Source organism: Mytilus edulis, chromosome 13 (genome assembly GCF_963676685.1).
Source record: "Mytilus edulis chromosome 13, xbMytEdul2.2, whole genome shotgun sequence".
Classification (NCBI taxonomy): domain Eukaryota; kingdom Metazoa; phylum Mollusca; class Bivalvia; order Mytilida; family Mytilidae; genus Mytilus; species Mytilus edulis.
Window position 1 is genome coordinate 28,420,450 of NC_092356.1, and position 16,495 is coordinate 28,436,944.

Sequence of the window (16,495 nt, forward strand, 5' to 3'; positions counted from 1 at the left end):
TTTTTTGCATATAACTAAACAATCTGTATTTCTGACACACAACTATTTATTGATCTCTTCTTTCAGTTTGTCAGAAATATGCAGGTAGATTGTTGTAATAATAACAAGACAAAGCAACAGTTTTTGGTGCAATATGATTTATTTATAAACTGATATATGCAAATATGTAAAATGTATAACATTTTCACATAAACTTTTCGCAAACATAATTTGTTTATTCAGCTTAAATGAATCAAACCATGTCGCTCCTTTTTAGATGCACCTCAAACTATTTATTGGTTTTCAAGTTATTTGTGTCACCCTATTTGATTTGCAAATGCTTTTGAAACTCGATTTAAGATGTTTACGGTACTTCTTTAATCTTAAGATATATATAAAAGGGTTGATTAGGGGGTTCAACAACATGAAAATATTATTAGCAGCCCATAAATAGTTCATTGCTTTGTCTGATCCGCCAACAATGTAAGAATACAAAACTAAAACAGACCTTGGTAAGTTTGATATAAATGTAAGTCCAATGATTATGCCAAGCGTTGTCAAATTTTGACGCATTTTAAATGCGAGATTCCTTTTTATTTCAGTTTGGTTGCCTGTTACTCCTGTTACTTGAACGGCGATTGTTTTTTGTTGTTTTGTTATCCGGAAAATGACAACTCCATAGGATAGTGCTATCAAACAGCAAATGAAAATTGCTGGTATATCATGTAAATATAGAAATCCTAGTGTTGCTGTGTATTTGACGCCACACGGAAATGTTCCAATTAGAGTGTCCAGTCCAAACCGTACCAAAGCAATAACATGAGGTAGAATGAGACATATTGCAATAGAAATATTGCTTGTAAGACCCGTCAAAATCCTTTGTTTTACGATGAATGTAGCATTTATACGTTCGGCGCATATTATCAACGTTTGTAAAAGTGATGCTATAACAGTTCCGCCTATAAATTGTCTTATCACCATACATTGGTACCTGTGTCCTGTATCGTTTAATTGTAATACATTTAAAAACGATCCATACAGAAATTCTAATCCAATTAGAGAATCGCTTATGCTTAAACAGAGCGCTAACACTAAAAAACGTTTCATCTTTAACTCTTTTGACGACCTTATTGTATGCATGGCAAATCCATTGAAAGACAGAAGTAAAATTGATATAATCAAACCAATAACTCCTGCAGTTTGTTGTCTCATTTTGAGAGAAATGTAGTCTCTTATTTTATTCTTTCTATCGAAAGCTATATAAAAAAAAGGCAGTCTTTTAATTTCGCATTCAGTTTATATACTTTTTCATTCTGATTTGCATAATCATCTATGAAACAGCACGACAAATTGTTGTCAGATATACAATTTCTTCCATTTCAAGGAGGAGAATCTACGTCATCACGCAGGGTGTCGGCGATTGAAATTGGACCACCATCTTGCCGCTTCAAGGTAAGAATTTTACTAATTATGCCAGTAATATGAGGTTTATGATTATACAAAATAGTCCCCCAAAGACTATATAAAGTAGGAAAATTAATGACCCATTGCTCAATATTATTGGTTATCTCAATTTTGTAAACACTTCGATACCAGTTTTTGGAATTAGGTCAAACATGCAGGATATCGGCAAAATTTTCATAACAACATCTTGATTATCAAGAACCGCCTACTTTATCAACAAATGAACATGTCCGAGTTCTTTATTGTACTCGGGAAAATATTTGTAACTCACGAATATCCGTCATTATGGTCGAAAAACGTCTTATTTTTAAAAAATGGAAAAAGGATGTCGGCAACATCTTAAATGCATGCCAATTTGATAAAATTTATTATTCTGCAGTAGTCAACATACGCATGTTCAAACAAAGTTGTTTTGGATTTAGAGCATGGGTTTATTCACAAAGCGAAAGAAGCACGTCATATTAGAATGTTAAATAGGGCATCTTTGTAACATTTCATCAACTGATAAAATAAATTTGTAATGACATCGTTCAAAACCTTCAACCACCTTAGCGTTACTTAGTCTTTAGTTTTTATGTTGTGTCTTGTTAAATATATTTTTCTGTTTGCCTATTTTATTTTTAAGCCATGGCGTTGTCAGTTTGTTTTCGATCTATGGGTTTGAACGTCCCTCTGGTATCTTTCGCCAATCTTTTGTACTGGTAGCATGAAATCTTCTAGTATTTGTATAAAAGAGGGACGAAAGATACCAGAGGGACAGTCAAACTCATAAATCAAAAACAAACTGACAACGTCATGGCTAAAAACAAAAATAAAAACAGACAAACAATAGTACACATGACACAACATAGAAAACTAAAGAATAAGCAACACGAACTCCACCAAAAACTAGGGGTGATCTCAGGTGCTCCGGAAGGGTAAGCAGATCCTGCTCCACATGTGGCACCCGTCGTGTTGAATATGTGATAACAAATCCGGTAAATAGTCTAATTCGGTAGGTAAAATGGATGAAAGGGAAGGGGATTGTAGTTACGACGTAAGGAGCATATTCGATATCATTGTGAAACGGTTATTCCATACTGTAAAAAAAAAACTCGTAATGGCGTCCGTAAATTTACGAAGGGATGATTTCAACTTCACCATTTGGAACTCTTGGTTTTATAGCTTCCTTGTGAGCAGCAACCCTCTATCAAGAAAATCATAATAGGAAATGCAAGCACGGGAATATCGTATCAATTGGTAGATATTTATCCCGTATGCAGGAGATGCTGAAATGTTGCTACTTAGAAATGGAAAGTTCACAATTGGAAAGCTAAAATCACCTCTTTTGTTGTAAAGTTTTGTTTTCAACCGACCCTCATTGACGATTTCTAGATGTAAGTCAAGATATGAGGCTGACTTAACTGTATCTGTAGTATCCTTTATCTGTAGTCCTATGGGATAGATGCGTTCAACATAGTCACCAAATTTTGAATTATTTAGTGAAAGAACATTATCTATATAGCGGAAAGTTGAGTTAAATGATATTTCTTACTTCTTATCTTTCTTCCTAAGAAGTTCCTGTATGACGTCGGCCTCATAATAATAAAGAAACAAGTCGGCATGAAGAGGTGCACAATTTGTTCCCATTGGAATGAGTATAAGGATTTCAATGACATATATATATACAGATTGCCTAACAATGTAATTCAAACCACAATTTAGTATGTAAATATTAGAAATTAGAAATATTTCGAATAACAGATATCCTTCATCAGTATGATTATAATGCAAATTCAATCATATTAATATTGTTATCTGATTAAACTGTTACAACCTTAACATTTTTACAATATTACCGTTAAAACCGAACACAGTCTCTAAGAGACGCTTGTACAGTTCTAAAATTCCAAAAATGACGAAGGTTATATAGTTATTTACAACAGAGACTACAAAGATATGGTTTAAATAAAAATAGTAATGTGCGATATAAACTTGACAATAATAAAATGTCAAAGGAGACGGCAGTTAAGAAGTTACAACAATTACTGCATAGAAATCATTCCCAATAAACAGTATAAAGTTGGAATTCCAAATGAGTGACTACTGTACAGTGTACATATACATTGATGTAAGATTAACGTTAAAGCGTTGTATAAAAATCGACATTTTATCAATGAGATAGAGTCGACATATTTTAAATATGGGTGAATATTTCATATTTTGCTACCTTTATAATTGGCTAAATTCATTTTTAAGAAATAGAATTCCTCTGTGTTCAAATGATCAATCTCTTGAAAAATATTGTTTCGAATATTTCAACATTTGGCAAACAGTAAATTTACATAAAAGCATATATCAATGATACTCAAAATTAAACTTGCTGAAACAGCCCAGTTTAAAAGAATTGTACAAGTACGCAGTCACGTTCAATTATTTTATCTTTGTCAATATGTGTTATTATTTTATTTTATTCATCATCAAACTGCTATTTATTTGGGACGTTTAGATACGCAGCTTCTGCTGTACCCATATTCTCAGTGCTTGATATAATCTTGCATCCAGTTCATGTTAACTTATGGGCATAGAAAACTCTGGAGGAGAGAACCAAATACATGATAATATCAGTACGTTTCAGAAACAAAATTGTGGACTACTATGCACAATGGTATTCATAAGAGCTCACTAGATATAGTGCGGAGGTGTGTCCTAAATTACTACTCTGGAGATAAAAAATGAAGCATTATAACCAACACTATTGTCATCTGAGATCTATAAACTAATTGTAATGAAATAGCAAGCACAAACATACGAATCCACTTGCCCTAATTGACCTTTATCTGATTTTTTCATGTCAGGGCATTTTATTGTCGACTCTACGTAGCGTTTTGTCATTGTTGAAGGCCGAACGGTTGTTTTAAATAGCTTGCATTTATTTGAGCTTTGGTGGATTTTGTTCTCATCATCAAACATAATTTTTGCATTATATACCCTGTCAATTCACCCAGTCTCGTTCCTTTTAGAGTTCATTTGACATCTGCTTTTTTCATGATTTATTTCTTCATAATTTGTTCACCAGATCTGCAGAAAAAATAGTACCATTCATGTTATTGAACGTCGATTAACTAATGTTGCCTTATTTTACATAATCAGTTGAAGAAGCAGACCATAGAAAATCTTAATCTTTCGTACAATTACCTTAATTTTAAATGAATAAAAGACATTTAAGACCATTTAACATACACTTCACATAAAACCAAAGACTGAGTAATACGAGCTCCACCCAAAAGCACAACTTGCTGAATTTGATGACATATCATATCTCACTTTTGTTAATTAGAAAACCAAAGCTCATGCGCTTGTTAGTCCATCCTGATTTATCAGCAAAATTAATATGTTTGGTGTTTTAAACCGTATATGATAATGTACTTTTCAATTTGTAAAATGATCAAATGAATCCGATAATACAACTAGGTTCAAAAGGACACGCACTTTTTTTCTTTTTTTAAGTACATAATAGCTACTTTTACATTTACTAGTTTCCTGATACTTGACATCTGTTTCTAGAATGTAATTATCAATGTGCGTCAAAGTTAACAAACCTTTAATATGTAAAGGCTTCCTGCTGTATTCAATGGTATAGTCAATTTTCATTTTATAATGAATTATTTTATCTGAACTGTTTTGTTTGTCTTAGTCTTTTTCCGAATATGGAAGAGGGTGTTGTTTTGGTGCCAGGTCTATGATATTTTATGAAGATAAAACAAAATTTAATTTCAATTGAGAAAACATTAGAACAAGCTTAATTAACATTAGAACAAGCTTGATTAAAAACAAAACGCTAAAAGAAATTCAGGAATTGTTTGTGCTTTGTATAGAATATTACCATAAAAGACAGAATACCTTAACGTATAAGATATCTGTACAATGAATTGTAATAGGGCACCATTTCTTTGTGCCGATAATAACATTCAGGAAAAATCTTGAAAAGTTAATGATAATTAAACGTTGGTGAAATAATTTTTCGGAATAAAAGAGATTTCTTTCGATAAAAATAAAATACATTATAATATACAAGCAAATCAAATAAGTTGAGATATGTAGACGTCATACGATGAGGCTAAGAAAACCTTTTAGGAAACTTATGACAACAGATAAATTCCACTTAAAAAAGTTGGTTGTATTATCAAAACTAAATATTTTTCGATTCAGATTAAAACATTTTTTGTGATCCTTGCTTTTTGTTGAAAACCGTATGTGGTATTTCTAATCTTTACATTTTGTTCTTTATAAAAATGATAGAACATAACAAGCAGACAAAGAAAAAAAAACATATTTCAATGAAAAATACTCAATTAAATGACAATATGAAAACAAAGAAAAGACAAACATCTTTCAACAATACAGTTCACATAAAAACAAAAGACTAAAAAATGTAAGCTACACCAAACTCCACACCTCCTTAATTGTCTTACATATGACATATTAGATGTGTAACTTAGAGAATTAAGCGTCCTTGAATTTTATAATTCTGCGTTTTTTTCTAGATTTGTTCGCAAAATTATCATGTTGTTCTTATCTAAGAAGAAAATAATAATGTGCGTAGCTTTAATTTATCTTTTATAGGATTCAATCAATACAGCTAGGCTCAAAAGGACTCGAACGTGTTTTTTCTTATTTTTTTTATCTATAAAGATATAGCACTTACCTTCGTATTTGTATGTGTCCTGCTATTTGACCGTTGTTGAATAGTTACCTTCGTTTTTTTATTTGTCGTGTTATTTGACCGCTGTTGAATAGTTATCTTCGTATGTTTATGTGTCGTGTTATTTGACCGCTGTTGAATAGTTATCTTCGTAATTTTTATTTGTCTTGTTATTTGATCGCTGTTGAATATTTTACCTTCGTATTTTTATGTGTCGTGTTATTTGACCGCTGTTGAAAAGTTACCTTCGTATTTTTATGTGTCCTGTTATTAGACCGTTGTTAAATAGTTACCTTCGTATCTAATGTGTACGGTTATTTGACCGCTGTTGAAAAGTTACCTTCGTATTTTTATGTGTCCTGTTATTAGACCGTTGTTGAATAGTTACCTTCGTTTTTTTATGTATCCGGTTATTTGACCGCTGTTGAAAAGTTACCTTCGTACTTTTATGTGTCTTGTTATTTGATCGCTGTTGAATATTTTACCTTCGTATTATCTACGTAAGAGTTCTAACAAACCTTTAAGTTATGAATAATTTTTGCTGTATTGACTAGAAATGTGGTTTTTAAATCAGTTTTTAATTTTATAATGAATTATTTTGATCTGAATGTTGTATGTTTTAGGTTTTTCCGTCATAGGGAATAAGATGTGGTTCTGTTGACAGGTCTGTGATAGTTTATGTTCTCTCACTAAAAGTTATACGCATCTGTCCCATTTAGCGCAGCTAAGATCAGAACAACTTATACATAGAAAATAATATTGGGATCGGTTAAGACAAAAAAAATAATTTGATGGCAAAAGAAAATATGAACTCTCCCTTACTTAATAGCAACATTCAAGCAGCGCCTGTATATGGAGTATATCTCCAAGTTGATTCAATATTCCACAGCTTGAACTTCCGATCATGATCCTTAATAGAGGGTTGCTGCTTACATAGAAGCAATTAAACAATGACATGTGGTCTCAAATCATTTAAGCTATTCTCTTTCATTCCAAAAGGTCATATTTTCTCAGCGGGAAGAACTAATTATTCAAAATCGATATAATGGGAGATGAATATGTGTTTTATTGAGATTGAAACGGTCAAATAAAACAAAGTAATATTTAATAGGTTAAGAAACTAAAATAAGCTATAATTAATATTAATTTAATTTTCAATTTTAGAATCGGGTTAAATATAGAAATTCAGGATTTTTAACATGTAATGATTTTAGAAATAATTCATGACAGCCGTAGATTTGTTTTCATTTAACCATGGTTTTGGCATTTATATCCGATTATTTTACCATGAGCATTACCGAGGGGTAAAATACGAATATAAATGCCCAATCCATTGGTAAATGAAATTAAATCTGTGGCTTCCATGAATTATTTCGAATCTAATGGGACATGTGGGACAAATTCTGTAATTCTGTTAACCGTAAAAGCCCTATACCTACAATATTGTTTAGGCTGTTCCATTTTACCCAATTTGAATAATATAAGAAATATTACATAATTCAATGATTTTTTTTAATCGCATTTTTCACTTATATTTTTTCTTGCAGTGTAATTTTATTCGTTCTAAGGCGTTCAAGAAAATTTAAAACGCCCGGTTTTTACAGTTGACTCTTTTATACGGAAACATACTTGTGACGTCATCTTGTTTCGTAGCCAAAACAATAACATAAATTTGATGGATTTTTTTATAGAGATAAATATATTGTATCTAAATGTTGGTCTACGTAAACTGGGGGGGGGGGGTTGACGTCGAATATTGACAATATATGGTAGTATAATTAAGTTGGTCGCAACTCGGAACAGCCGTTTTTGTGTATTTCTTCGTTTGCACTAAAGGTAGATATATTGTGATTATACTGGTTGACGATAATAGGTCTTCATATTAGAATGCCTTGTAATTCATATGTGTCATAAAATTCTCATCGCATCCTATAAAATGAATTATCAAAAGTTCATTTGTCCATTTGAAAAATCATTTTCCTTTTCTTAATTTATTTCAAGAGTACGCCACTACTTGGACTCTTGGTACATGGATACATGATAGTATGTTTAAGCACTTTCTCTTTTTTTCATAGCCCGTTACTATTTTGTTTTCTGTTATATTCCATTGATTTCGCATTTCTGTATCATATAAACGTACGTATCTATATTATAAATAAAGTGTATTTGCTATTAACTATTAATTCTCATCATAGATACCAGGACCAACATTTTATATACACGCCAGATGCGCGTTTCGTCCACGAAAGACTAAACAGTGACGCTCAAATCAAAAAAGTTTAAATGGCCAAATAGAGTTTGAAGTTGAAGAGCATTGAGGACCAAAAATTCCGAAATGTTTTGCCAAATATATCTAAGGTAATCTATTCCTGAGGTGGAAAAGCCTTGGTTTTTTCAAAGATTCAAAGTTTTGTTAACAGTTAATTTATAATTATGAACATATCAATGACAACTCAAGTCAACACAGAAGTTTCTTCCTTATGGCGATCATGCATGCATTGCTTTAGAGTCCCTTTATATTATAGTAGTATATTAATCATAGAATACGTGCAGATAAAGAAGAAATTAATTGTCCTGTCCCTGTCCGTGTCGAAAAACCACAATATTGACCATGCTCTGATTGGCTTTTTTATTTTTCATTTTTGTTATCTATCATACGATTGGATCTCAATGTTAAAACCGGAAGTCATGTCGGACCTTAAAGTTGGTCTGATGACGGAAACAATATCCAAACGCCTTTATTTTCGTTTTTCTACCAAAATAACACAAACTGAATAATCATAAGAATGGATGACAAATGCGACTATGCATTGTACCTATATGACACAGATGCATGATGATTAGTTTATTGTGGAAGGAAGAGAAGCGACACACAAAATTAGATCATCTCGTTTAAAAGTATAGATGAACAAATAAGTTAGATGTACAGGTAGGTAGAATGATATATTTAAGTTAAAAAAATCACCTAAACCAAATGCCTGTACCAAGTCAGGAATATGACACGTGTTATCCATTCGTTGTATGTGTTTGAGCTTTGATTTCAACATTTGCAAAATTTGCTCAAAGACTTTCTGTTATTGTTCTATGTTGTGTCTTGTGTACTTTTATTTCTCTGTTTGTCTTTTTTGTCTTTTTTAGCCATGCCGTTGTCACTTTATTTTCGAATTATGAGATTGACTCCTTTTGGTATCTTTCGCCCCTATTTTAAAACAATGTAATATAGAAATAAGAATATGTGGTATTATTGCTTATAGGAAAACCGTTAAATTTAAGTAGATGTAAACAATAATATGTAACCGCACGGTCATCAACAATTTGAAAACCCCATACCGTATATTGTGCTTTAGAAGGCCGCGACATGGAAATTATGAAATAATTCAATGGTGCATACTAACGACTTAATTTTTAGCAGAACAGTTTTCGTATAACGTCCATTTTCACTGAACTAGTATACGTTTTTGTTTAGGGGTCGGCATGATATTCATACATATTAGTGAAAACAGCATTTCATATCGAACAAATACAATGCGACAAAAGAAAAAGTAAAATCATTTTATATTACAGGTTCCTGGCTTTGCACAGGCATATACAGAGTATGTGGTTATTAAAACTGGTTACTTATAACACGTAGCACTAATCCTCTATACTAAATCTGGAACACTGATGTACAGTACGAAATAAGAACAAACTTTAAAAAATCAGTTGAAATGAAAAAATGAAATGAATGTTGAAAAAATGAAATAATGTTAAAAAGAAACATTAAAACACTTACCACTGATACCAGGATTAAAATATCACAGAGCGACAATCGCATATGCAATGTAGGATTTGATAGAAAAGCAGTAAAGTAAGAATGTATGAGCTTTCAAAGAATTCAAAATCATTGCAGTGCCCTTGTATTCTTTATTCATCTCCCCTGTTTTGCGTCAACTTACATGTACATATATAGTGGATTCAAACCATAGTGAATCGGACCATCACTTGGAACAGTCATGTCATCAATTCACCGTTTCAGAATCCGATGCATTATGGGTAATATTTTCAAAAGTGTACACCAAAACGTCCTGATTGGTTGAAAACGTCCAAAAACAATGGAAATTCAACCAATGTCGTGACGTTAATTTCATTTTGGGGTATGAACAATGAAATTACCCATAGTCCTTTAGATTCTGAAACGGCCAATTGACTGAGTCAATTTAGGTAAACGTCCATTTGTTGCGTTTACTAAATACATTGTTCTTATGAACATTATGAAGATGAACGTTAAAACGTACGGATTCGCCAAAGCTTTCGAAACGCACTAAAGCAATAAATCAAACAAAATACCACCGTAGTAAACTTTTGATTAACATTTAACACTTTGGCAATCTTCCATATTTAATAACTAGCTTCACAATAAGTAATGCATTTTCTAGTACTTCCTTTTTCGAGCTTCCAGTAGGGAGTAATGATATCCCCACTGGAAAGCATCTGACAGAGTGTATTTGCATAAAATCCTTGTGATTGATAGCCACTGATAAAAATGTTGAAAATTAATAAATTGGTATAAATAACAACATACGGGTTACGATCATCCACACTGCTATGGTTTTGCCTGTATTTTAGTTTATTTTAGTCTTGTTTATTTATTGTAAACCTGTCGTGTAATGTTGTCATGTTAATGTTATAATTAACACTGCCATTAAAGTGGGAGGTTTTATATGCCACAAAACCAGGTTCAACCCATCAGTTTTTTCATAAAATGCCCTGTAGCAAGTCAGGAAAATTGCTATTGTTACATTATAGTTCGTTTCTGTGTGTGTTACATTTTGGTGTTGTGTTTCTGTTGTGTCGTAGTTCTCTTATATTTGATACGTTTCCCTCAGTTTTAGTTTGTAACCCGGATTTGTTTTATCTGTATCGATTTATGAATTTTGAACAGCGGTATACTACTGTTGCTGTTATTTATTAGATTCGTTCGTTAGTACTAACTTCAAAATTATATTTGGCGAAATTTTATGAGTAGATACGAAAAGTTCTTTATATCTTTTCATAGTTTATAAGTATATACTATATATTTAAAAGTGAAATTTAGATTTAAAACGACAAACAATCAAAATGATTATTTATAAATTTGTATCCACAAAGTTGCCCTAGAAACACGGTTTTACAGATTTTTTTCTAAATTCGATTTTCTTAATATCTGGACATTAACCAAATAACGCTGTCTCTTCGTTGTATCCTAATAACATCGTGCCCACCATGAAATCAGTCCTTTTTCCAGATTAATGTAACATGAATATTTCTAGTCTTAGACATCATCGGAAAATTTTCTGTTAGATCGAATCAGATAAATAGACATAAAGGTATCTACGCTAGACAGTAGACTTTTGCTTGATAGAACAATGACTAGTCTTATAGAAGAAAACCAAACATGAATCGACGGGAAGACGTTAATACCTTATGACAATAATTTTTCGACGTTTTCTTGTAACGTGATTAACAAAAGTCTTTGAAGTCACGGGTATGTTCCTGATGTCGACTCGCAAAAGCTTCAATGCTTGAACTGGTACCTTAACGTAACGAGAACGGTCTTTTTGGAGCTTAACTATCTCAAAATTTTGACATTACTATTTTAAGAAGATCAAATCAATCAAAGACATTAGTATGTACTTATTTTTGTAAGCAATGAATTTTAAAGAATAATCAACAGTTAGCTAACGAAGATTGACATAAATGTAGAGATGATATTATAAGAAATATTGAAGACTTTAAAATTGAAAACTGCTTATCATCAAGTTGGAACCACGACTTTTCGATACCCTTAACTAACGAAGTTCATGACAAACATTATCATTTTTCTGTACTGCTACTGATAATTAAATACCTACATTTTGGTTTAACCCCAGCATTCAAAACATTGAACATTTTTCTATAAATTTCTGAGTTCATCACCTTACCAAATTAAACTTCAATAAGTTTGAGATCACGATAATAACATCTGCACTCAGCAATATGCGTCAGAGTTAAAATAATATAGGATTACAAATAGAAATGGACAACGAAAACCATGGCTCGTGTATTACATATTTTATTTCTATTTTGATGCATATGTTGATTCAGTCTTTGAAGTTTAATTATTTACAAACTGAGCACGAACTATAGATAATATCTTAAATAAGAATCACGAAGAGAAGACATTTTATCAAAGAATGAACAGAGAGTTGAACATAAGCTGCCTTACAGGAGGCATGTGATCTCGCCTCTTGAAAATCGTACTTCAGAACTGTGTTATCTCTTCAGTGATTGTTCAATTAAGTGTATTCAAATTCATTATACGGTCCTTTTTGAAGAACCAGTCTTTCCTTTTTTTTAGCTCACTTATTTTGCAATCATCATGTTCATATCAGGATACAGGGTTTAATCTTAAATTTCAAAGTATACGATACCGAAAAGGGACACTTATAAACACGCTAACCTTATCAAATACAAATTAATCTATTTACGACCTTTTCTAATCTATTGTTCATTTGCGACTGGAGGGTTTATTTATACATCCCATCATTATGTTATTGTGGTTATTGTTTATTTTCGTATTCTTGTCTTTCATTTTTCATTTTTGCTTTTTGCTTTGTCTATATGTCTTTTTGTGCTATTTAGTTACATATTTGTTTTTGTTTATTTGCAGAGATTAAGATAATAACACAATGTTGACTGCTGTGCACCTATTTTTGACATTTTTACTTATTTTGTCTGTTTGTTTTGTTCACACATCGTTGTCAATATAATGGAATTTGATGCGACTGTCATACAAGTGAACATTTAGCTAGCCATAAAACCAGGTTCAATCCACCGCTTTTTACATAAGACAATGTTTGTACCAAGTCAGGAATCTGAAATTATTTTCCATTCGTTTGATATGTTTGAGCTTTTGATTTTTTCATTTAATTAGGGACTTTCAATTTTGAATTTCCCTCGGAGTTCATTATTTTTGTGATTTTACTTTTTGTCTCTTTTACATATTGCATTCATACAAAAGATTTGTTATTTACATAATTCTAAAATTATCCACATAGCACGTATTATTTTTTTTTAGCTGTTTAGGGGTTGGTTTTTTTTAACCATTTTAAGCTTTACTATCTTTCTCATGACTTTTTTATTTTATTCTTTTTCTACAGATACTAATGAGATTTCAATTTATTAATAGGTTAAAAGTAATATCACGAAAATAACTCTTACTGCAAGCAACTCTCAAAACGGAAATTTTTATCTTTACGATAATTTTGAACCCAATACAAAATCAAAACTCAGAAGTAAAATATATTTTCAACATTCAATATCAGTCATTTATTCAAATCGCAATCGTTAGAATGTAAAAGTAAGAATCATTATTAGTAATGTTGACTTGCAAACTAAAACAAAACACACACAGGCACACATATAATCACACATAAATATCCTTTAACAAGAAAGTTTATATTTCAAAACTTCAAATAACACAATTATATATATATATATATTATAATATGTATGGCTCGTTATTTTTAGTTTTTTAACGTAGGTCAGAATTCAATTGAATCTACAGGTGGTAAATACTTCTGAAAAAAATAACACAAATGATTTAAATTGTTGAAAAATTAATAAGTAAAATAGAGTCTACTAATTAACATGTAATAACAGAATTATTAAATACAAAATTATCAAATTCGAATGTGAAGCTGCTTGGCAGTGTTTTTGCTATGCGTGTTGTATGTGAGCTCGTATTAGTGTTTGTGTTTCTCTTTTTGTATTTAATGGTACAATTAACTATGTGCTGTACGTATTATTATCATTTATTTTCCAGTTAAATTTTTATCGTTTATCAAGAATGAGGTGTAGTAATATTAGTAATGAGAGAACCATCCACCAATAGACCAAAGGACTATGATGTAAAACGACACCATATAGTTCAATTTAAACAGACAACTGATTACAAAATGTATACCATATAGTTCAATTTGAACAGGTACTTGATAACAAAATGAGAAAAAAATACTTAATCGAAAAACGGCCACATTTGAGTACCATTAAAAGCAAAAAAAACAGGGAGGGCCGGCAACCAACGACAATTAAAGGACTAAAGGCTGCAATAGACTGTATAAGACACAAGCCTGTATTTTGTACATAACGAACATAGCGCGGTAATTATTGTTTGTAAACGCTCTCAACCATCTTCTACCCTGGAACAGTGTTGCCAGACAAAACATAGAAATCAACTGTGAGACTCATTTAAAAATAAAAAATTAAATTCTCACCAGACTGGTTGGTACTTAAAAGAAATATAACTCATAGAAATAAGAGTTAAGGAACCTCAGTGTATAATACTTACTAACATCCAGGTACAAACACATTTTCCACTTACAAATATTCTATTTTTCAAAGACCTTAATGTCAATATATTTTGACTATTTTATTAATTATGTCTGTTTGTAATTATAACGGAATTTTAATCTGTCGTACAAGTGAGAGGTTTAACACTATAAAACCAGGTTCAATCCACCATTTTCTATATTTGAAAATATCTGTACCATTTCTATGTATAGTTGTTTGTCTTTTTTGTCGTTTTTCGTTTTTCGCCATGGCATTGCTGTTTTTTTTTCGACTTACGAGTTCGAATATCCCTTCTGATTTTTTTCAACTTTCATTCTTGTAATCATTTTGAATGGCTTATTTCAACATATATATAAAGTCAAAACTCTTAATGAACTGTATGTTCGGAAAAAAGATATACTATAAATCAAATGATTTGACCATTTTTGAATTCTCACATTCACTTCAGAAAACTTCAACGAAGATATCACAAAATTATCTATATATTTACGGCGTTTAAAAATAAAACATTGATGATTGTATTTGTATTCAGCAAAGGTGTTGTTGCGAAAAATAATCTTCCACTGCGTATTTAATAACACTCAAAAGGAATAATTAGAATACAAACTCTTCTCTTTATTCGTTTTAAAAAGTAAAATCACAAAAATACTGAACTCGGAGGAAATTTCAAAACAGAAAGTCCTTAATCAAATGGCAAAATTAAACGACAAAACACATCAAACGAATGGACAACTGTCTTATTCCTGCCTTGGTCAATGTTGGAACAGGCATTTTCAAATGTAGAAAATGGTGGATTGAACATGGTTTTCTAGCGCTAAACCTCTGACTTGTATAACAGTCGCATCAAATTCCGGTATATTTACAACGATGCGTGAACAAAACAGGAATAATATGCTAAATAGTCAAAAATATGGGTACAGAATTCATTACTGTGTCACAATCTCAAAACAAACAAATATTTAACAAAAAAGCACACAACTGTATCTTAAAAAATTCTGAGCTTCCTTTAAGACTTTTATGAGAAAGTGTTAAATTTGATTCGAACACATTATCGTGTTTATCTTACCAATGCAGTTTCCTCGCTATTGTCAAATGTCGACGATCCGGAATTTTCAGAGGACTCAGCATCATTTGAATTTTCTTCCTGACTTGTATCTGCTGAAAACCTCTGAAAAAAAATTAAACTTGATATTGCAAAAGAATTATACAAAATTAGTGCTTGTCAAACTTGTATATAACCAGTGTATTTTTTCTGATAAATTGGTTGGTTCAAATGTTTTGCTTTTTCACTGCCTAATACTAAGTGCGTCTTAAATTTTGCTCTTTACGTTATCTCCGAATCATTCAAAATCTTCTGTCAAAGATAAATTAAATTTTATGAAGTTTTACTAAGTAACTTGTCTATAATTCGTTAACCCCAGAGACTATCAAAATGTTGAATGTTTTTATTATAAATATAAGATTAAGAAGATGTGGTATAAATGCCATTGAGAAAACTCTTCAATAGAGATCAAAGGCTCCAGGATAATAATTTAATACGCCAGTCGAGCGTTTCGTCTACATAAGACTCGTCAGTGACGCTCAGATAAAAAAAAAGTTACAAAGTCAAACAAGTGCAAAGTTGAAGAGACCAAATGAAACAGAAATTAACGTTTAATTCCACCAGCACAGCGCCTGACTCGAAAGTTGAATAGTAATCAATATAATTTCCCTACACACAACAAGCGTTCTAAACAAAACTAACTTTTAAACCAAAAATCATGTAAAACGTTTTAAAAAGAGCAAAAAACTAAAGCAGCGCAAATGGTCTTGCATAATAGTTTACCGTCATCTTTGTTTTAGGGAATGCAACCTGAGTTAAATAAACCATGATATCCTCTACAAAATCACTGTCTAATAGTTTGATGGTACTCTCGTGGAATGATAGTTCACCAGTAGCATTATAGACGAAGTAGTAGTTAAAACATTAAAAACGATTTCCATCAGAAAAATACCTGTTCCTGCCTTCTTGAACAAAAC

At 31.4% G+C, this 16,495-nt stretch overlaps 1 protein-coding gene across 1 annotated transcript in view; it reads right to left on the bottom strand.

The window, feature by feature from the left end:
* Nucleotides 1–13,413: 13,413 nt before the first annotated feature.
* The window catches only part of LOC139501438 (uncharacterized protein DDB_G0284459-like), a 30,589-nt gene continuing 27,507 nt past the window's right edge, over nucleotides 13,414–16,495 (bottom strand). The window contains exons 12-13 of the mRNA XM_071290516.1: nucleotides 15,543–15,644; nucleotides 13,414–13,704 (exon numbers count right to left, since the gene is read on the bottom strand). Of these exons, the coding sequence (XP_071146617.1) occupies nucleotides 13,669–13,704; nucleotides 15,543–15,644 (138 nt within the window). The 3' untranslated portion in view covers nucleotides 13,414–13,668. The remainder of the gene's footprint in view (nucleotides 13,705–15,542; nucleotides 15,645–16,495) is intronic.